Source organism: Ruditapes philippinarum, unplaced genomic scaffold, assembly GCF_026571515.1.
Source record: "Ruditapes philippinarum isolate M1 unplaced genomic scaffold, ASM2657151v2 ctg1923_1_1_1_1, whole genome shotgun sequence".
NCBI classification, from domain to species: domain Eukaryota; kingdom Metazoa; phylum Mollusca; class Bivalvia; order Venerida; family Veneridae; genus Ruditapes; species Ruditapes philippinarum.
In genome coordinates, this window is record NW_026858983.1 from 24,615 (window position 1) to 47,848 (window position 23,234).

Consider the following 23,234-nt stretch of genomic DNA (forward strand, 5'->3'; position numbering starts at 1 on the left):
AAACTCCGGAAAACGTCTTTAAGGGAACTCCCCTGAGGTCCAACAGCTTTTAAACTTTAAATATGAAAATCTGAAAATGATCAATCTGGTCACCTTAAAAGGGAAAAAATGAAAAAAGATAATATGAAATTTACTCAGAATTAAGTTAAAAGTCAATATGTAGAGTGTTTGTCAGCCCGAAAAGAGTAAAAAGCGTTTTAAGATTATTGTTTGCATTAAAACAGTTATTCTGAAAAAAATCCGGAGTGAGCTAATAATGTCAAATTTTACACATAAGCTATTGGTTTAGACCTACATGAAATGATATAAAAATCTTAACAGATATTTCCAGTTCTGTCATGTCAAAAAACCACAGTAGTAATAGCTGGCGATGATAATATTCTGATCAGAACAGGTAAAATGGAAACATTTAAAGTCAGCCAATACAGCAAATTTGACAATATTGCAAACTCAATTGATTAAGCCTGTTAATAAATAGCAGTAGTAAATGCGTTCTTATTTTCTCAGCATTTGATAGTAAAACAAGGCTCTGGAAATGCAGAATAGATTCACAGAAAGCTATAATTCAGTCAGAATTTAAGCAAGACTTAAAAGTCCCAAAGACAATAATTTAAAAGTTTTAATTAACATCTAAACCAACTCAAGATAATGATCTTGTATAATCTAGTATTTATTTTAAGCAGTAAAGAAATATAATTCTGTCAAGTATCATGCTAAATTCATTGGGACTTCTTTCTGTGACCTATAATAATATTGATACAGATGTGTGAATTTTTAATTGAATGCCACCAGTGGTTTATAAAATATAGAAACGAAATATAAACTTGGCCTCAAATTTAAACCAACAGTCACATTAAACACATAAGCAATGGGTATTGTGTATTAGTTCCGCTATTCTATGAATAGTTCTGCTAAAACATTTGAAAAAAGAATATTTCTTTTTCTAACAATGTCACTAACAAAGAACTAAAAATTAACTTAAAGTAAATATCACAACTTGCACATTAACTTTACCACATCACAACATATCAACTGTACACACAAGAAATATACACTTTATATATATTGCACTATCTCCTGCAAAACTACAAAATTTTGGCTTCAAACACAACAACTTAAATAAAATAACATAGATACAATATCAAAGTTAAGTTAGGAGAATTATAACATTAGATTTTACCACATTAGATTTTATTTAGATAATTATTAATGATAAATGGGTTGTCAGTAGGACAATGTGCTCCACTAGTGTCAATGCTTGATTAAAACAAGAGACTTGATAAGGTAATTTTTTTCAAGTTCAAAAAGGGTCATCACTCTGTCAAACACTCATGTTATTGGCCATAAGCAGTGATCTCCTATTATGCTCTCAAATAAGAGTGTGAAGTTGCAATCCATTCCTTTCATTAGTTTATTCTTTAATATATGTGCTTCACTTAACCAATCTTGTCATATTGTCATATATGATAAGGGCATCATAAGAAACATATACATATAAAGTTTGAAATAAATTCCTTGAAATATAGTAATGAATATTATACGGCACAAAAACTTTAACCAGAAATCTAATCAAATCAGTGTGATAACTCTAAATCGTTCAGTCAAGCTTAAACTTGTAAAATATAATCTGGAATGTTAGCTTACTATCTAATGTTAGTTTAAATTTATCTCTTTAAACAACATTATTATGAACATATCATTGACAGTCATAAACACTAACTCTAACAGTTCTTCCAATGGCAATTCTCTCCCTTGACAATTCAAATGCTGTGGCAAGGAACATTTGAATTCAGTGTCAACATAATTTACCAAGCTTAAGTTTCCAAGAATTTAAAGTTCATCTTTAGACAGGAAAGCTAACTCTCACTGTCATCAGCATAATCATCAAAGTTCTCTCCCTGCACTACTTCTGATTGGTGATAGCGCCCCCTACCAGCAAAATCTTCATTGTCTTCTGTAAGCTGTGCAGCAAGGGTGGTAACTGCTGGAGTTGTGGGAGCAACAATTACTTCTTCTTGGCTCCGTTTACCACTACACAAATACAAAATCACACCAGAATAAATAAATTTTTAATTAAAACCAGTGACAATATGCACATCCTAGTGAGTGAACAAGTGAAAGTCAACTCTTTAACAGTCAGCACCTTAATTCCAAACCTGATACTATCGCTCCAGAACCCTGGCATATCAACCCATTACGCCCATAAGTACAATTAACAAAAATATTATACCTTTCTTTTTACTTTTATTTTTAATTTAACTTCACAAAGTAGATTTAAACAGTGTGATAAATATTTTATAAAGTAATGATATCTTACCTTATACATCTTTGTAGACCTGATTTCATCCAATTATAGAAGTTAAATTCAGCTATACCTGTAATTAAAAAACTTATAATGTAATGTAATGCTTGAAAACATGAAGATTTACCCAGAAAGTAGCCAGGGTAACCTTGAAAACATGAAGATTTACCCAGAAAGTAGCCAGGGTAAGCTTGAAAACATAAAGATTTATCAGGAAAGTGGCCAGGGTTAGCTTGAAAACATGAAGATTCACCCTGAAAGTAGCCAGGGTTAGCTTGAAAACATGAAGATTTACACATAAAGTAGCCAGGGTAAGCTTAAAAAGGTGAGAATTTACCCAGAAAGTAGCCAGGGTTAGCTTGAAAACATGAAGATTCACCCTGAAAGTAGCCAGGGTAAGCTTAAAAAGGTGAGGATTTACCGAAAAAGAAGCCTGTGTTAGCTTGAAAACATGAAGATTTATCCTGAAAGTAGCCAGGATTAGCTTGAAAACATGAAGATTTACCCAGAAAGTAGCCTTGGTTAGTTTAAAAACATAAAGATTTACCTGGAAAATAGCTAGGGCTAGCTTGAAATCATAAAGATTTACCTGGGAAGTAGCCAGGGTTAGATTGGCCTATGTAGATGTAGACACCTATGGCAGCAATGACTTCTACTAAAGCATAAATCCACTGTGTTCCAAACATTATCACCCCACACACCAATGTCTGAATTTACGAAAAAACACATCTATCAACATGAAACTATTTTATATAATTCTCAAAGCAATGTTAAGTCATTTTCACAACAGCAATACATATGTGAATTAAAAACAACAATAATTGAATGATAATGAAGTGAATATCAAAGTCAACAGACCTGGTTAATGTGCTTTTCAACAAGGCCATATGGCCCTTGTTAATGTGATATTTACTGAGGCCAAATGGACCTGGTTAATGTGATAATTTTTGACAGAAAGTACGCTGTCTGAAATAAACTGGCACTTACAACACAAAAATAATACATACAAATAAATTCAATATTTGTGCAATTCATAGTCTCCTTTTAGTTAGCATTTAAATATTTTTGTGCCCCCACGTTAGTGGCGGGCATTTAGATTTACCCTTGTCCGTCCGTCCGTTCACTTTTGTGTCGCATGTAACTCAAAAAGTATTTGACCTAGAGTCATGAAACTTTACAGGAATGTTGATCAGCATGTGTAGTTGTGCACCTGGGTATTTTCATCTGGATATTTTTAGTATTTTCAGAGTTATTGCCCTTGACTTAGTAGAATTTTGCAATTTTCAACTTGTGTCGCATGTAATTCAAAAAGTTTTTGACCTAGAGTCATGAAACTTTACAGGAATGTTGATCAGCATGTGTAGTTGTGCACCTGGGTATTTTCGTCTGGATATATTAAGTATTTTCAGAGTTATTGCCCTTGACTTAGTAAAATTTTGCAATTTTCAGCCTTGTGTCGCATGTAACTCAAAAAATATTTGACCTAGAGTCATAAAACTTTACAGGAATGTTGATCAGCATATATAGTTGTGCACCTGGGTATTTTCATGTGGATATTTTTAGTATTTTCAGAGTTATTGGCTTTGACTTAGTAAAATTTGGCAATTTTCAACATGTGTCGCACGTAACTCAAAAAGTATTTGACCTAGAGTAATGTAACTTTATTGATCAGCATGTGCAGTTGTGCACCAGGTATTTTCGTCTGGATTTATTTAGTATTTTTAGAGTTATTGCCCTTCACTTAGAAAATTTTTGCAATTTTCAACTTGGATTTGACATAGTCATTAAACCTTATGGGCAGGTTGCTCAGCATATTTTAGATTTGCACCTGGGGTTTCGCTTGTGGATTTATCAAATATTTGTAGAGTTATTTCCTTTGACTTAGTAAAAAGATTGACAGAACAGTGGCGCGGTGGGGGCACCCGTGTTCTATGGACACATTTCTAGTTCATTATTGGGTCATCTTTCACTACGCTCTGAAATTTTACACAAAAGTTATTGGTCCAGACCAACATCAAATGGTAAATAAATCTCAAAAAAGAGAGAAAAATAATTTCAGTCCTGGGATGACAGAAGTATGGCCCGTTTTTCATTATTGGGTCATTTTTCACTACAAAAGTTATTGGTCCTGACCAACATCAAATGGTAAATAAATCTCAAAAAAAGAGAGCAAAATAATTTCAGTCCTGCAGTGTGGGTTAAGTCCCTTTTATAAAAGTGTCTATGACAAAGTCAATCTAGAATAGTCAGTGTGGAATTTGAGTGGACTGGAACATTGTACAGGACAATTTTTTTCTATCCAGTCAAGGGGAGGTTGTGTAGCGGAAACAGTGATGTAACCAGTCATTAACCAGTGCGGAATTATCCAGATTATATTTTAGGAAAAAACCCACAAGTCTTAAACACATGATTTGTACAGACCCCCAGTTTTTTTGTTGTGTTTAAAGAATAGCCTACAGTCTGTCTATGACACCCTCAAGTACACTTAATACAATACTTACCATACTTCATTCTTTATAAGTAGAATTATCTGCTCTGTTTGTGGTGTAAAAAATGCGAATCACAACAAAATATTACATACATGTATATACATACCCCAAATAATGACAGCCATCTGTTACATAAGAATGAGTACCATGACCTGGGTTGCTTTGTAATTTCCATATTAGGTGGTTGTCTTGGATCTAAACACAAATAAAACTACTAAATGTAAGCTAAAGAAAAATGACTCTTTTATGTGATAAATAGATTATTATATTCATGTAGATTCAATACTAAATTTATTGAACTAGAGCTGTCATCGATAGAATCAATACTGATGTATTGTTGATATTTTTCTGTCAATCAATAATCGATACACATCTATAAACAATCAACAATTTTGACTAATTAATTAAATGTCTAGAAATTATGAAAGTTAACCTAAAACATATACAGAAACAGGTGTCCATGTCTAACTCTATGCTGTTGTTACATAATGAAACTATTTCATAGCAATGATGACAAGTAAAAAAATAATGCAATGGGCATTAATAAACAAGAGGGCCATGATCGCCCTGAGGTCGCTCACCTGTATATAGCCCCCCCACCCCCGGGCCAATTTTTACCCAAGGGCTTTTATTTGTTTATTTGAACAGACTTGGTAGACACCAATAAAAAGATGTTTCATGCTAAACATGTGAGTTCTAGCTCATTGGGTTTTTTAAAAGAAGATTTTTAAAGTTTTTACTATACACATATAGTTAAAAACAATGACACCCCTGGGGCAGGGCCAGTTTTGACCCCCGGGCTTTTATTTGAACAAACTTTAAAGATACTTACTTAAAGATGTTTCGTGCTTAATATCTAAACTCTAGCTATTTGGGTTTTTTCAAAGAAGATTTTTAAGTTTTTGCTATACACATATAAGGAAAATCAATGACCCCCCCGGGCTGGGCCAGTTTTGACCCCAGGGCTTTTATTTGAACATACTTGGTAGACACCCATTAGAACATGTTTCATGCTAAATATCTTAGCTCTAACTCTTTGAGTTCTTTAAAAGAAGATTTTTTAAGTTTTTACTATATGCATATACAATATGCATATAGGGAAAATCAATGACACCCTGGGGCGGGGCCAATTTTGACCCCAGGGCTTTTATTTGAACAAACTTGGTAGACACTCATTAGCAAATGTTTCATGCTAAATATCTTAGCTCTAGCTCTTTGGGTTCTTTAAAAGAAGATTTTTTAAGTTTTTTTCTATATGCATATAGGGAAAATCAATGACCCCCTGGGGCGGGGTCAATTTTGACCCCTGGGCTTTTATTTGAACAAACTTGGTAGACACTCACTAGAAGATGTTTCATGCTTAATATCTTAGCTCTAGCTCTTTGGGTTCTTTAAAAGAAGATTTTTTAAGTTTTTACTATATGCATAAAGGGAAAATCAATGACCCCCTGGGGCGGGGTCAATTTTGACCCAAGGGCTTTTATTTGAACAAACTTGGTAGACATTCACTAGAACATGTTTCATGCTTAATATCTTAGCTCTAGCTCTTTGGGTTCTTTAAAAGAAGATTTTTTAAGTTTTTACTATATGCATAAAGGGAAAATCAATGACCCCCGGGGCGGGGTCAATTTTGATCCCAGGGCTTTTATTTGAACAAACTTGGTAGACATTCACTAGAAGATGTTTCGTGCCAAATATCTAAGCTCTAGCTCTTACGGTTCTTTAAAAGAAGATTTTTTAAGTTTTTACTATATCAGTATATGCATATAGGGAAAATCAATGACCCCCGGGGCGGGGCCAATTTTGACCCCAGGGCTTTTATTTGAACAAACTTGGTAGACACTCACTAGAAGATGTTTCATGCTAAATATCTTAGCTCTAGCTTTTAGGGTTGTTTAAAAGAAGATATTTAAAGATTTTTCTTTTGGTTGCCATGGCAACCAGAGTTCTGCATGGAATTAAATTCTTTGAACAATTTTTAAAGGTGACCACCAAAGGAACATTCCTGTGAAGTTTGGATGAAATTGGCTCAGTGGTTTATGAGGAGATGTCATTTAAAGGAAACGTTTACGGACGGACGACGGACGACGGACGGACGACGGACGGACGCCGGACGAAAAGCGATCACATAAGCTCACCCTGTCACTTTGTGACAGGTGAGCTAAAAAGACACTGAACTCCGATTTTATAAAAATCATTTAAGCAGGTATGAAATAAATGTCAGACACGTAATTATATGTAATTATTGACATATCGATGTATCGCTGATATTTGTCATCAGATATTGATATATCGTTATATATCGTTAAATATCCTTTCCACTAAATCAATGACAGCTCTATGTAGAACTGCTTGGCAGCTGAATAGAATTTATAATCAATCTGAGAACAACCACTGAGCAGTTACATAGAACCACTTGTGTGGCTGTGTAGAACAATTTTTGTTTGATAAATTTAATAAATTCTAAACAATTACATATTAATTTTGTGTTTAATATTTGAAAATATACGTCTGTTCAAGTTAATGGCAACATATTAGTTATCAAAATAAAATTGTTATCCATTTATTTTCAGGAATAAAACCTTGTCTTTCTTTTTTTACAGGGGACTTTAACAACTACCTAATGAATGGGTTCCCTGTACAGATTCCAAAAATTGTTTGTCATTAGCCAGTTCATTTGTTTTTACTTTGACATTCTAAAACTGTTCATATCATATTATTTTGCATAAATAAAAACATATAAATGTTAAAAAACAACAATGACGTACCTCCTTCCTTACAAAGCAACACTTGTGACGAATCACTGACCTCAGAAACATTATCTAGAGATTTTGACCTTTGAGTGGCATCAAAATCAGGCTCTGATGGTGACATCTGACCGTGAGATTCTTTGCCCTGTTGATGAATTAAATGATGTTGACCTCTATGGGTCAATCTCTCTGGAAATAGTTTATCTAAATCAGTACGTATAGTCTGAAAAGAGTCTTTATACGATTTTTCGGTCACACTTGTCGCTCCATACCCACTAATGTCTGTGCTTTTTCTTCGTGATTTATCCTGAACACCGAATCGTAGATCACGTGCTTGCCTATGATCGTAACTCATGGCAAGAGCAAAATAAGAGTAATTTACAGCAGCGTATGACATCATGAATGCTGTTGTGACTATAGGAGCTAAAGTGTTCACGTCTCCAACCAGAACAAACAATAGAACAACTAGGGTAATTAGCACTAGAGAATATATAGGGACTTTGTTTGGTCCACGCTGAAAAAGTAAAGAAAAGGCAAATTTAGTTTAATTGGGAATTGCAACTTTTCCGTCAGAACAGATACTGTATATAAGAGAATGAAAGAAACTAATTGCTAAATACTGTTCTTGTGAAATGAAGTGCTATTTACAGCAAACTTAACACCTTGGGACAAGGGTCTTGGATGCGACAATCATCTTGATGTGGTAGGCATTTATGCCAAGTTATTATAAAATCCTTAAAGGCATGACAGTGTTACAGTATGGAAACTTTATGAAACTTACCTTCAAACTCTTCTTATGAGCATAATGACCTTCAAACTTTTAGAATGACCTTGACATTGGAGGAAGGAACACACAACATGTCATCATGATGTGGTAGACATTTGTGCAAAGTTATTTTTTAACTCTTCAATGCATGACAAAGTTAAAGTCCGGACATGAATGTGTGAAATTACACTCTATAATTGTGATAACGTGAACCTTCAAAATATAAGTGTGACTTTGACCTTTGAAGAAGGGATGTGGTTTTTAGACGAAACAGAATGTTGTCATGAGTTACACATTTGTGCCAAGTTATTTCAAAATCCCTCAGTGCATGAAAAAGTTACAGTCCGGACATGATTGTTGTGTAAGTGGAGACACATTGACAACGAACGGACATGAGCCTTAGACGCGACACATTGTCTTCATGTGGTAGACATTTCTAACAAGTTATTTCAAAATCCTTCTATGCATGTCAAAGTTACAGTCAGGGCATGAATGTGTATCTTCAAACTCTTTTTGAGGAACTATAAGTGAGACCTTGACCTTGAAAATAGGAACATTGGTCTTGGACCCGATAATGTCGTCTCGATGTGGTTGACATTTATGCCTAATTATTTAGAAATCCTTCGATGCATGACAAAGTTACTGTCCAGACACGAATATGTACAAATAAAAACAAACTCTTATAATGATAAAGTGAATTTCTAAAATGTAGTGTGACTTTGACCTTTGAGGTAGGGACGCGATTATTGGACGCGACACATTGTCTGATGTTGTAGAGATTTATGCCCAATTATTTTAAAATCATTAGATGCATGACAAAATAGCCATCCGGACACTAATTGTGATAATAATAAAATTCAAAATGAAAGCGTGACCTTGACCTTTGAGGTAGGGACAAGGTTCCTGGATGCGACACATCGGCTTGATGTGGTAGAAATTTGTGCCAAGTTATTTCAAAATCCCTCAATTTATGACAAAATTACAGTCCGGACATAAGTAATGGGGATACAAGCAAGCCAGCCACAGTACACCAACAAAATGATAATAAAACAAGGCATATTTTACAATTTAAATGTTAGTACTGGCATAAAATTCAGGCAATTCAAATTGTTGTTTAATAGTACTTATGTCTGTATATTTATAACAAATTGTCATTCGTATTTTATTATAAGTCTTGAAAAAGTGTACTTTAATACAAGATATTTTAACTGTGAAATTCCAAAATCTATTTATAGTCAAAATGGGTTTCTGGTTTATCACCTCGGAGACTGGTACATTTTTTTTTCTTGACGTGTTTTATATTGGATTGCTTGTATTAAGACATTGGATTTGTAATTTTCTCCTCAGTAAAGCAGTGTATTTTACAGGGAAAACTTCCGCAGGCATTTTCTGAACTATAAATTATTTTGCAAAACTACTGAAGTTTAATTTTCTAAGTCTACAAATGTAAAATTGTTGAAAATGGGTTTACGGATTACACACTATTCTGAACACCTTGTCAATGGATTGATCGTTTGTAAGACAGACAAATTCATTCGACTAGTGTGGTACTTTCAGTAGAGCAATAATGATAAAAGGAAATCAGTGTTAGAAGAAGGTAAAACCTATTTTATCATATTTCTCTTGGGATTTACAAGATGTAATATAAACTGTTTCTTCTATTTTTTGCAAACAGTCTTAACTATACCTGAATATTTCACCGATGTGTCTATTGTTAAAAGTAGCAGTATTGAACTGTTTCTCAAAGTTGTCAGCTGCATTAAATCATTACGATATTTGTAGCTACATTTGGAATTTCAAGATTTTCTTTCTCATGCTTAAATGCACCTAGGAATGAACATTATTTTGATAATATATCTATCATTGTTTTCCACTTAAATTATATTCAATATGCTATGACCTTATTTATCAACCAATGTTTTCCCTATTTTATCTTACACGTAATTCAATTGGCTATTTTTAGAAATGGTTTTTTAGTGTATAGTGTGATATATTTAGCTGTAAAATTCCCATAGCTGTATCTATTTATAGTGAAAATGGTTTTCCAGCTTACAAGTTGCGCTCTGTTTCTCATACTACGAAGCTGTTAGTTAAACTTGAAGCACTGTACATTTTTACATGTATATAGCTCTTATGTTGTTAAAACATGTATGCAAATAAACTGTTGTTGTTGTTGTTGTTGTTGTTAAATCAAAACTTTATTTTAACCATATTCCTAAGAATCAAAACAGTAATCTTTAAAAATGGGAGGGTGGGTGGGGAAACTAAACTAACTAGTTTAATTTAACTGCCTGTATCTGACCTCAAAGTGACTTTAACACGTTACTACCCTGTTTATATATAAACCGCTACTCATTACAATTACCATATTTGATAATTTCTCATGCAAAACATGACTTCAGATATAACATAGAACAATAATAAATATATTCGATTTAATTTCACTGTAACGTATAAAATACTTATGTATGAACCGGACAGATATTGAGAAAATTTAACGTTAAAACATAATGAAAAACAAATTAAAAGAGATTAATGTTATATCATAATAAAATACAAATTTATATAAAAATTGGTCAAAGTGTACTTTGTCGAGAAATTTAGTCTGATATAGTTATTAGATTTATCCACATTATACATATCACTATTTTTTTCCTCATGAAAAATGTCATTAAAAGATACCGTAGCATAAGGTGAATATTAAGACATTACTGTTATATCAACAAATTTATTTATAAACTTTTTAAGCTGATTAGCTAGTTTATAATATATGCACATTGCGCATGCTCAATAACATGTCAGTACCTCGATGTTAGGGATTTTAGGAGAATAAATTTATAATGGATATACTATTTCGATTCTAACTCGACATTAACAAATAAATGCTGCCATACTGATATTAAGCTTAATTGCGCCTGATTTGTTTCCGTACCTTTTTATTGCATAATAACACAAACTTTCGGTTCTTCTATGTTCAATAGTGAAAAATTCGGGTCGTGATAGAATTTTATAATATACTTTTAAGTTACATTTGCATACCATTTGATTGATATTTATCAAATTTTGTATAACTTTTGCGTAAAGTGAACTAAAATTAACCCATACACAAAAATGTACTATTTTTTACAAAAATACTGAAACATTTAATGTTGAAACAAATAATGTTATTTGTATAAAAATATACAAATATATATAATGGCTTTCCTTGTTACTTGTTCCCTTTACAGATGGCAGATAAATATTATAGACTGGTTTGCTTTGTGGTAGATATTTGTGCTGACGTATTAAGGAAATATTTCGTCAAACTTGCAAAAGCTGATGCTGGAAACACTTCTACATCAGTTAATGCATATCTTGGTCAAAGACATCGAGATGTGAATCAGTTATTGCAGCATAAAAAGATCAGGAGATATCAGTATGATTTATTGTATCCTAGTCACGGCACCGCTGATGAAAACCAATGGGACGTATCAATACTGGTAATATTAATAAGAGAACTTTTTGCCACACGCCTGCAGCCACTTGAAATCTTCGCTTTGGAAATTGAAATTCCATGGATTCGGAATAAGTTGCAGCATCACCCAAATACTGGCAATATTTCAAATGATGACTTCGATGATTATTGGGGACGATTGGACTCTTCTGTTAGGCTTTTAGCAAAGAATGCGCTTGATACAAATGACGAGGCATCCTTACAAAGAAAAATAAATGAGGTTAAATGTAATCATCTACCGAATCTCAGTGATTGTCAACGGATTTGGCATGAAGAAACATCTAAGCAGTTATTAGACTGCTTGAATGAAGTGCATGCAAATGCCGAAGAAACAACTTTCATTCTCAGACAAGTGACGGTCCAGAAACCAGGACCTTCAGGTAAGTTACAGTAATCAAACATTAATTTAAGGTTTATATTGCCATGTTTTTTGTTGTCAAAGTATTTATTCTTATGTATCATCAACACTAACATTTGATATGATATGCTAAGTGAAATTATTGAAACTTTTCAAAGTGATATCTGTCCTTTCGTTTTTATATTCGAAGAAAATTTGCACACAAATCTTAAAATAGTATATGTACTTTTATTTGTTACTTATTTTCGACATTGTTTCGGTTTATTGGAAGTGGAATATATTTTACTTCAGGGGACAAAAATAAAAGGATAAAAGTTGCTGATGATATTCTGGCACGGCTACAAGGTAGGTTTGTAAATAAAGAAACAACTTACGAATAGTAATATCTACATTCCTTTTCAACGTTCAACGGGGACATTTGTATTTTCTTCAAATCTGATAATGTATTCTCATCTGGTCCGATCTAATATATCAAATCACAATATATATAACAAGATATCTTTGATCAAATAAAAGTAAATACAAGGTACGTTCGTTATTTTTTTTCTAATTATATTTTTCACGAGAGCGTTTTGTGCATACAATCATTTTCTACTTGTTAGCGGGATTTGAGTCAACGATGAAAGAACTAACCGACGATTTCAACCCACCAAATGAAGTGACAGACATTCGAACTAACCTGAGAGATTGCCATCACGTGGTTGTAACCGGATGCAACAATAGCCGTTACTTTGAGACCGCTCTTGCAGCAGTAAAAGGGATGGACTATAATCACAAACGAAGCGTAGAAATGCACACGTCGTCTGATTGGCGGCACATTGACCCTGAAGATGTAGACTTGGTTTTATGTAAAGATCCTTTTGGAAGAATTTCTTATGATGAAAGCAAAGCAAAAGCCATGGAAGATATATTTACAAGCATGAAGCATTCAACAAAGAGTGATAATGGCGATAAAGCCTTGGACATTGTCATGGTAACAGACCTTAAGATATTGCAAGAGTGTAAAATGCGTCATGACCATGAAATCTTAGACGAAGTGGTGAAGGTGTTTACTGATACAAGTGCAAGTCAACCGGCTGACCTTATTATAGGTAAATTATTTGTTATACAATCGTTTGATGAAATATAACATACATGTATTTGTAAATCATTCCTATCAATATTTCGAGTGAGAAATTGTTATCTTATTGCTCAATGGGTTTGATTTTCACAAACCAGAACCATTTATCATTTCAGGTTGTGGAAGTCTAAATCAATACGCACAATCGTCTTTTGTATCCAAAAATTTGGTAGGTAAGTTGCTTTGTTTTTTACTTTTTTACTAAGATCTATTGGATGGGAGAGAGGCTGGCGCACAGTTTAATCTGGATCATATATTCGACACACATGAGGAGATTTAGGTATAATAATATACAGATGTTGATCTCCAAAAGACATAGTTTAACGCGCATGAACCAGATCTCTAATGTCACACTTAGAGGTCAGAAAGAAAACCATACCGGTAGCTAAATTTCTACATGCATTGCAAGATTTTGAAATAATTTAGCATAAGTGTTTTACAACATTATGATGCTGAGAATTGTGCGCAAAAATGTCTCTTAAATATATAAAACCGTGTCTATGGATACCTAGTTTTTAAGGGATCAAAATAATGAGACTTGGTATTGCCAACAAAATCAAGGTCAAAATATGAAAGGTCAATGTCACCAAAGAAATAAAATAGACAGATTTTGTCCAGAGCATATGTTACATTCTACATTAGTCTGAGGATTTCGTAGGGTCTCTTCTATGATGGGATTACAAAACAGTAAAACGCAGCAAAATAATAAAATAAAGAATCACAAAGTCAGATATTATGTTTTTATATAAATAATTGTGTTTTAAATCAACAGTGCATTCTATAAACATGCAAAACTTTGAAAATAATGAAACAAACGATGAATGAGAAAATGAAGAATGAACATACATCAATACACTTAATTTTGTAATTACCTGCAAATCACACCGAGAAAGCGAAATAATAAAAAAAGGAATCACAAATTCAGATGTAACGTTTTTACATAAGCAACTGTATATCACATCTGTCGTGCGCATGCGTGGCGGTAAATTACGAGCGAAATGTTGAGGCATATCACCATGGTTTAGTTATTATAGTAAGTGTATGATAAATGAGTAATGATAATGAGGCTATGGGATTTATTATCAATAAATAGAGATGAAAAGTGTAAAGACAAGGAAGAATATATTTATTCAATATATCTATTTAATTATAAATGACTCTGTGAGATATTTACATGCATAACCAGATTATTTGCTAAATGGGTTTGCGTGAATGAAGCAGACTGGTCCAGGTCACACTCAGAAAGAAATTGTGTATATACAGCATTTTGAAACTTGAATGAGGGATTATACCATATATGTTTACAATCGCATTACTGAGAATGACAATCATATGCAGATCAATGTCACTAAAAATGATTTAGTGTTAAGATTTTTTCCGGAGTATATCTTTTACACGTATGAAGAGATCTTAGTATTTCTACTACTTGATATGAAGCAGTATCTTAGTCATAGGTCACACTTAGAGGTCCCCTGTAATCAAAAATTCCACTGTTAACTTGTTGCAAATGTTCACATTGTAAGGCATAATGTGCTGTGTACACTTTAGGTCCCTATGGCCAAGGTCAATGCCACATACAGAGGTCGAAATTCAAGTGAGAATCGACTATTTTTTCATCTTTTTATGAGACTGTTTACCATGATGAATTTTAATGGTGTGTTTTTGCCAATGGTACGCTTGCTATTTTTTTTTATATTTTAAGTGATGACGAAGAATTTTTTGAGGGAATATCAGGTATTTAGCCTTCAAGTGGATGCGAATGTTCTCAAGACAGCGAAAGAGAAGTTCAAGACAGGTAAAGCGGTAGTATTAACAGGACATAAGAAATCTGGTAAAACTTCTGTAGCTGTTGCGTTGGCATCTGCTTATGAATCATCCCAATGTTTACTTCTCAAGGAGCCTAACGATGTCAATTACATTGACCTTACAAACATCTGCTTAGTGATAATTGATGAGTTTGCGGGAAAATATCGTTACGAAGAAAATGGTGTATACAAATGGTACAACATGTTTGATCACCTGTACAGAGCAGTTATAGCAGAGAATTTTAACGTGGTAATAACATGTGAAAAGGGTAATCTAGAAAAATGTATCAACGAAATTGGACGGCATGCCATTCTTGACCACGTGGTGGAAATACCTTTACAAACAACTGTCATAAAATCAGAGGTTACTGAACGTAAGTTGAGCCTATCGCGTAGTGTAAATATCGTAACATCGTTGTATTGCTTTCAATACTCATTTTTATCTAATCATTAAGTTACTACATCTGTGACCTGTTATGACATGTCAAGATGAAGATTGAAAAATATACATATTAAATAATTGTCACTTATATTGATTATGGCGGAATTGAAGGCATATATTTTGACAATTGTCAGGTTTCTTGTATAGTTTATAGTAATTTAATATTCTTTAAAGATATACATTATGGTGTTTGTATTGAAGATGGTATGCATTTCTCATTTTCTCTTAAACGTAGGACTAGAACATGGACATATGTATGGACCGATAGTCACTACAGATCATTCTATAGGCACCATACCAAATACCACACAGTCTAAGAACTACCCACCACCATTGTCAGTGGTACCGTCACAAGGGCCAATCTTGCTACCGATTTCTACAGAAAATACGTCACTTCTAGGTAGAGCATAAAGGGAATGTTTGTCTTAATTACTTATCATTTATATCAATAAAATTAATATTCAAAACAGTAATTATGATAATAAACTACTATTAATCATCTCAGAAGGCAGCGGAACAGAAACAGCTGTATATAGCTTTGGTGCTGTTAATCTGACTGTTTATACTTTCATCTGTTCGTTTTATAGTCCGTCATTTTTTTTAAATTTCAAACATAACACTACAGCTAATTTAGTTATTAAACTAAAACACCAGATCGTTTCATCTCATAATACCTAAAGTATTCCACTTTCTTTTGTAATTTGGCTTTGTTTGAACGATACCTTTTACTCTTAAAGGGAGACACAGGCAAAATTTTCATTTCTTAGTTTTTAATTTTTCATTCATTATTCTGTAAATGCCCTCAAAATGAATACTTTAGACAGTCAAAGGAACAAAACTTTTCTCCATATAAAGAATAAAATGGTGGTTTCCTAACTTGACCCGCGTGGGTCAGGTTAGAGCGCTAGCATTTCACAATGGTTGTCAAAGTGAATTCTGGAAAACTCTTTAAACGTTAAAAAACATGTCAAATGAATGACTTAGGATTTTTCAATCATACAATATCCACAATATCTGTTATTGTAACTATAGAGGTTTGTTCAAGTCACCTGACTTGTTTTAAACTATTTTGTGATTCTACTGACGTCTTAAATTTGTTCAATATATATAGATATATTTACGCTTCAAACCCAAAATATATAGAATTTAAACAGAAATTCAACCTGAAACTTCCAGAAAATCATTTTAGCGTGATTTGAGTACATAAGACCATTTTAATATTTTTAGCATTATTTTGCCTGAATATCCCTTTAAAGTAAAAAAAGTATAATTGTTAAGCCTAATAAGTACATATAAGACATTAAGGAGTGATGCATTAAATAAGAAGTGAAGATCTTCACGCCCCAACGTCTTCGCCATTGTTCTTGGTTTAAATATGTATCTCTTTATTTCTGAATGTCTACAATTTTACACGCAGATATAACCCTTTATAAGAAAAATATTGTCCTTCTATGTTCTATTGATTTATTTGTTGTTATTTCTTTTTACATAAATGCATAATAGTGGTGAATTGGTGAATTTAAAATGCAGTTATTGTCCACAGAGTTAAGTTATATTCATCCTTGTCTACTTGAATTTAATCAATCACTTTCAATTAAACATATTCACTTGTCGATTCAAACCATTATTATCATTAAGGAAGGCATAGAATTACCCTTATTTATTACCCTCAAAATATATGTACATGAACATTTCATTTCAGGAATACAAAATCCGATGCAGTTGAAAAGAGGATTACAAAGGTACAATATGAAAACATTCTTTGTCAGTCCCTGTTTAGCTATTTGATACCTATCTCCTGTATTATACCTGTACCTATATTTCTCACTAGCCATATAGAATAATCCGTAAATGTTACTGAAAATAGCGGTGTCTCATATGTATGGTTGCTGATTTCTGCCATTTCGTGTTTTCGCCCCGAAAGTCGAAGACACGAAAACATACCTATTTGTCGTTATTTAGACTTTCCTCTTTATTGATATAATATTGATTTTCTTGAAATATTTTGGCTCATCTGGAAGCGTTCAGTTTAAATTAATATATATATTTCCCAGTATAAAACATTATCATGTTAAAGACAGTAAATAGTTGTTACTTTTCTGATTTCACTTTATCTAAAATTCATGAAATGAAATACATATCAGAAAATATCTTGGCTCTCCCTTATAAAATAAAAACTATCATCAATTTTCATATATAGAGGATACCGAATGAGTGCAGGTGAGTACTATATTTATTGAATGAGTTGAATATAAAAGTATACTATGCCAGTCTGTGGCAAGCATGACATTTTTTATTGCACGAGCCCGATCAACTACACTAATAAATTGTTCTATTTATAACGTACCAAAAAAAAAGCAAAATGATCATTTTTCATTGACGCGCCTATAGTAGACAACGCTAACATTTACACTATTATCTATAAAGAGCTTTGACATTGATGGCCCTATATAAACGGGTATGTATAACCCGAGCCGCTAGGCAAACGTTTTATATACGGTCATATAACATGTCAAAATATTTATAACAAATTTATAATACAATAATATATAATATAATCCTTGTGCCTGCAAAAAAATGTTTGTGTTAGTACCAATGTAGGATAGACAATATGCTACCCATTTTTATGATAAAATGGATGGTGCGACAACGATTTTTTTCTATTTAATTTCACAACATCACTTACGACGACATAATTTGTAAATGAAGTGGCTATTCGAAAGGACCCGTACATTAGACACAAATTACAGTTATACGTGTGTCACTTATTGCTAGTCGTTCGTCAATTTTTTAACATAATACATGAGAGGCAATTATGAATTCAGTAACTTGTATGCTTATTTTATTCATACATGAACATGTTGCTTTCAAAAAAATCATCGAATGGTATAAAAAAATATTTTCATGTCAGCTACAAGATGAAAAATAAATTGGTATTAATAAAAAAAACTTTAATTTTCTGTTGATCATCTACATTTTTCTTTTTTTTTGACAATACAATTCTTAATTTAATTATGTAATAACACTACACTATGATGCGACATTATTTGCATTACATTTATAAACACAGCACACGTGTTAGCGTTACATAGGCGCTTCAACGGAAAAAAAGACTCTTTTTATTAGTGTGACAAAAAAAATATATTCATGCACATTCAATGCTAAATTAAAGAATTTACTCGTTGAATAAAACAATATTATTCTCGCCAATTATTGAACTCAAATAATTAAACAATATAATACTAGCCAGAAAAAGAAAATGTGATTTAATCAACACTCATTCAATATCCTCCATGCGATTAACCAAAATAAACATTAATATTTATCTTAAAACATTTAGTTTCTCCGGACCATTCATTTGCTTATTGTGCTTATTGTGCATTATCGCATTAATTAGTGAATTTTACCTTTAGGTATTAATTTTCAGTCTTCCTACCTGATTTAATAATATAAAGCTTAAAAATACCAGCAATTTAAAGCTTTCTGACGTCAAATGCAGAAGTTACTTCGTATTTTTATAACTCCTCATACATCAAGTAAATTTTATCTCATATTAAGGGAAAACCAGTTTATATACATTCTCTTTGTTTAATAAATGTGTTATTTCTTCAATACTTTAATACACAAATTACTTCAGTTGTTTACAAATATTCAAATATAATTATATTTGTATATCAATTTTGAATTGAAACTTTATAATAGTAAAAATTATATTGTGTATATTGAGGGTGTTCCGATGGAACATTTAAATAAATGAATTTGACTAGCTAAATGCTATGTATTTACTGCAGACAAATATTAAATAAAACGATTTTTTAATTTATTTATTTTTATCGTTTTTGTCCTTATAAAGACATAAGTTTTATTTTTTATTTAGAGCAGTTTTATCAATAAATCATTAAATGTTTGCTCTTTATATCACTTTATCTAAAAGTCTTTAATAAAACTGCAATATTGAATTAAAACATTTCCTGCGAAAACATGTTTTAAATAAAAAATATCACTGCTCAATATTTGTTTATTTTACTTTACACATTTGATCTTTTTTTCAATCCCCCCCCCAAAAAAAAAAAAATTTATAACGCTTTAAAAATTTATTTATATATGTCCTATTTCAGTGAGTTGCCGACCGAGACAACTGATTTGAGTGTAAAGAGATCGAAGTCAATGTTGACAGGTTTATGGTCAGTCGAAGAGAAACGTGAAATAAACATCAAGATCAATGCTGATAGTAAAAATTGTTTCATTAATGGAAGTTGTTTACTACCTTCAGGAGAAATTCTGCTTACAGATAACATTAATCAAAAATTAAAGAAACTTGATAACATGTATAATGTAAAGTGTGTGTGTGATCTTCCTGATCAACCATATGATGTTTGCTATGTCGGGGATAATGTAGCTGTTGTATCACTGTGGTTGAAACTTCAGTTTGTTGATACTAAACATAGTATGAAACTGATAAGATCCATTGATACAGATCATGAGTGTTATGGTCTGGCTTGTCATGGTGATCAGATGTATGTTAGAGATGATTATGGTTCTGTTTATAGTTATAGTACGGATGGTATAAAGCAGCAGATGATTTATTCATCTAGATATAGTGGTGTAATTGCATATAAGATTATAACTGTGAGTAATGATGGAAGTAAGTTATACCTACCAAGTCGTATTCAGCTTGTTACCATTGACAACAATGGTAACTCTTTATTTACATTAAACAATCTAGGTACAAAATGGTCATGTGGAGTTTGTGTAGATGATCAAGGTTATATTTATGTTATGTGCAATAATGGGAATATTACTCAAATAAGTGAAGATGGTAGAACTATACTTCAAGCCATAACAAACGTATCTGGAATTATATGGCCATATTCATTAACATTTGACAGGAAAAATAAAGCTCTGATAGCAACAGGGTGGTCAAACAAAATTACAGTCTTTAAAATGAGGAAACAATGAGAAACTCAAACAAGATGAATAAATAGGATGCCGTGATCATATTATGGACAATTAAATAATGTTAAGATTTTTTAAATATTTAAACACTTTATTTTCACTGGCATAATGTATAGTTACAATTATACATAACGCAAAAGATATGTTTATAAACTTTGACTTTGATAATTTGAAATACAGCATAAGAATTTAATTTGTTTAATAAGACACATCATATGTCTTCCTTTACATGTAAGAAATGTAAATCTTAATGATTATTTTAGTATTATTTTGAAAAAACAAATTGTTTGGATATTTTTGATGATATTTTATTCAAAATAATGTTATCAACATGTCAAATAATACGGTATAATACAAGTAAATAAATAAGTACAATACCAACAATATCGTACAATAATAACAATAATGTTTGTATCATTATATATAATTATGCAGTATTTTAATCAGGAATTTTACATGGTGTCTTAAAGATCCTTTACACATATAGAAAATATGTTCTATATGTTCTCTACATATCGCATGTAAATATATTATATTTTGCTTCACATATTCAATATTTGTATTCATATGTCATTAGTATTTATACATTGAACATGTTTGTGTTTGTTGGATCAAGTAAATAAAATCAGCTTACATTTAATAAATTTTCTTTTTTTATTACTACCCAGTCATATGACGTTTGTTTATAAGAAGTGATTGATTATTTGATTACATATAAGTTTAGCCAAAAACAGTTGGTCGCACAAATTTCCTTTAATGACGTTTTCAGGAGTTTTCATATAGACATATAAGCAAAATTAAAACTGTTTAATAAAATTTCTGTGAACTTGGCCTGCCATTAGAATATGATAACAGAAACGTTTTCAGCGGAAAAAATTGGGGTCACCGTTCACGTTTTTGTGTTATCTGCCCCTGAATCAGAATTTCTGAGGTCATTTAAAGGGCAGATAACTTATACGTACGTAAATAAATTCTTGTTTTCACTTCTGGATAATGTTTTTCTTTTTATTGTTGAATACAATACATAGTTACATGCAATTCCTTATATCATTTCTGTTAATTTTTTTCAATGCAAATAAAGGTACATTAAATTCATAAAAAATAAGCCATTTTTTAAAGAAAAAATGCACAGGTTAAGAGAAAAAGTGGGGGAAAAAAACTATCCACTCTAAATTTGCTCCTGAAACTTTGCATATTGACTGAGACAAAGGTAAGCTTTATGAAAATAAGAAGAAGGAAAATGTTTTGTTTAGCTTAATTATCTGCCCTTGAATTTAACGAAAAAGTCCAATTCAAGGGCAGATAACTAAAAAATGAGAATCTTGACCCCATTTTTTTCCGTTTAAAATGTTTTTGTTATATATCTATATGTCTATACGAAAACTCCGGGAAACGTCTTTAACGGAACTCCCCTGATGTTCAACAGCTTTCAAACTTTAAATTTGAAAATCAGAAAAGGATCAATCTGGTCACTTAAAAGGGAAAACATGATAAAAGATCATTTGAAATTTACTCAGAATTAAGTTAAAAGTCAATATGTAGTGTGTGTGTGTGTGTGTGTGTGTGTGTGTGTGTGTGTGTGTGTGTGTGTGTGTGTGTGTGTGTTGGCCCGTAAAGAGTAAAAAGCGTTTTAAGATCATTTTTCGCATTAAAAACAGTTATTCCGGTAAATCCGGAGTGAGCTAATAATCTCAAATTTTACACATTAGCTATTATTATAGACCTACATGAAATGATATAAAAGTCTAAAACGATATTTTCAGTTCTACCTCAGTTGAGTCCCTTTAACAAATGGCGATAAAAATTTCTAATCTGAACAAAATAGCCCCCTTAAAAATTAAAATGGATATATTAAAAGTCAGCCAAATATTTCCAGTTGCCAAATATTTCCAGTTCTGTCATGTCGAGCTAAAACAAAATAGTAAAAAAGGAATTGTTTGGATTAACATCTGAACCAATTCCAGATAATGATCTTCCAAATTTATTTTAAGCAGTAAATAAATATAATTCTGTCAAGTATCATGCTAAAATCAATGGGTTTTGTTTTGGTGATCTACAATAATATTTCTACAGATGTGTGAAGTTTTAGTTGAATACCACCAGTGGTTTAAAAAGTCTTAAAACGAAATATCAACTTGGCCTCAAATTTAAACCAACAGTCACGTAGACGCATAAGCAATGGGTGTTCTGAAATAGATCCTCTATTCTACAAATAGTTGAGCTAAAACATTTGGAAAAAGAATATTTCCTTTTCTAACAATTTCACTAACATATAACTAAAATAACTTAAAGTAAATATCACAACTTGAACATTAACTATACCACATCACAACATATCAACTGTACACACAAGAAATATACACTTTATATATATATTGCACTATCTCCTGCAAAACTACAAAATTTTGGCTTCAACCCTAACAACTTCAGTAAAATAACATGATTACAATATCAAAGTTAAAAGAATTATAACATGACACTTAACCACATTAGATTTTATTTAAATAATTATTAATGATAAATGGGCTGTCAGTAGGACAGTGTGTTCCACTATTGTCATTGCTTCATTAAAACAAGAGCCTTGATCAGGTAGTTGTTTTTTCAAGTTCAAAACGGGCTATAATTTCTGTCAAACCTTAATGTTATTGGCCTTAGAAGGTGACCTCCTATTATGCTTTTGAATAAGATTGCGAAGTTTCAGCCCATTCCTTTCATTAGTTTATTCTTTAATATATGGGTTTCACTTAACCAAT

The 23,234-nt window shown here is 31.9% G+C and overlaps 2 protein-coding genes across 14 annotated transcripts in view; one reads left to right on the top strand and one right to left on the bottom strand.

The window, feature by feature from the left end:
* The window catches only part of LOC132754861 (uncharacterized), a 103,527-nt gene that overhangs the window by 21,392 nt on the left and 58,901 nt on the right, over positions 1-23,234 (top strand). The window contains exons 2-10 of one of the 10 annotated variants that reach the window (XM_060745609.1): positions 11,535-12,180; positions 12,450-12,503; positions 12,761-13,249; positions 13,395-13,451; positions 14,981-15,457; positions 15,761-15,925; positions 17,228-17,267; positions 17,726-17,745; positions 19,644-19,821. The exons of 6 other annotated variants lie outside the window; for them this stretch is intronic. In XM_060745609.1, the coding sequence (XP_060601592.1) occupies positions 11,535-12,180; positions 12,450-12,503; positions 12,761-13,249; positions 13,395-13,451; positions 14,981-15,457; positions 15,761-15,925; positions 17,228-17,267; positions 17,726-17,745; positions 19,644-19,672 (1,977 nt within the window). In that variant the 3' untranslated portion in view covers positions 19,673-19,821. Of the gene's footprint in view, positions 1-9,541; positions 9,905-11,534; positions 12,181-12,449; positions 12,504-12,760; positions 13,250-13,394; positions 13,452-14,980; positions 15,458-15,760; positions 15,926-17,227; positions 17,290-17,725; positions 17,746-19,643; positions 21,483-23,234 lie in introns of those variants that run through there. 3 more of the 10 variants (XM_060745597.1, XM_060745596.1, XM_060745610.1) reach the window with 3 other exon arrangements.
* The window catches only part of LOC132754864 (solute carrier family 12 member 8-like), a 115,070-nt gene continuing 92,575 nt past the window's right edge, over positions 740-23,234 (bottom strand). For 3 of the 4 annotated variants that reach the window (XM_060745611.1, XM_060745613.1, XM_060745612.1), the window contains 3 exons: positions 2,892-3,009; positions 2,318-2,375; positions 740-2,031 (listed from right to left, as the gene is read on the bottom strand). In XM_060745611.1, coding sequence (XP_060601594.1) covers positions 1,857-2,031; positions 2,318-2,375; positions 2,892-3,009 — 351 coding nt within the window. In that variant the 3' untranslated portion in view covers positions 740-1,856. The remainder of the gene's footprint in view (positions 2,032-2,317; positions 2,376-2,891; positions 3,010-23,234) is intronic. The other variant, XR_009629135.1, reaches the window with a different exon arrangement.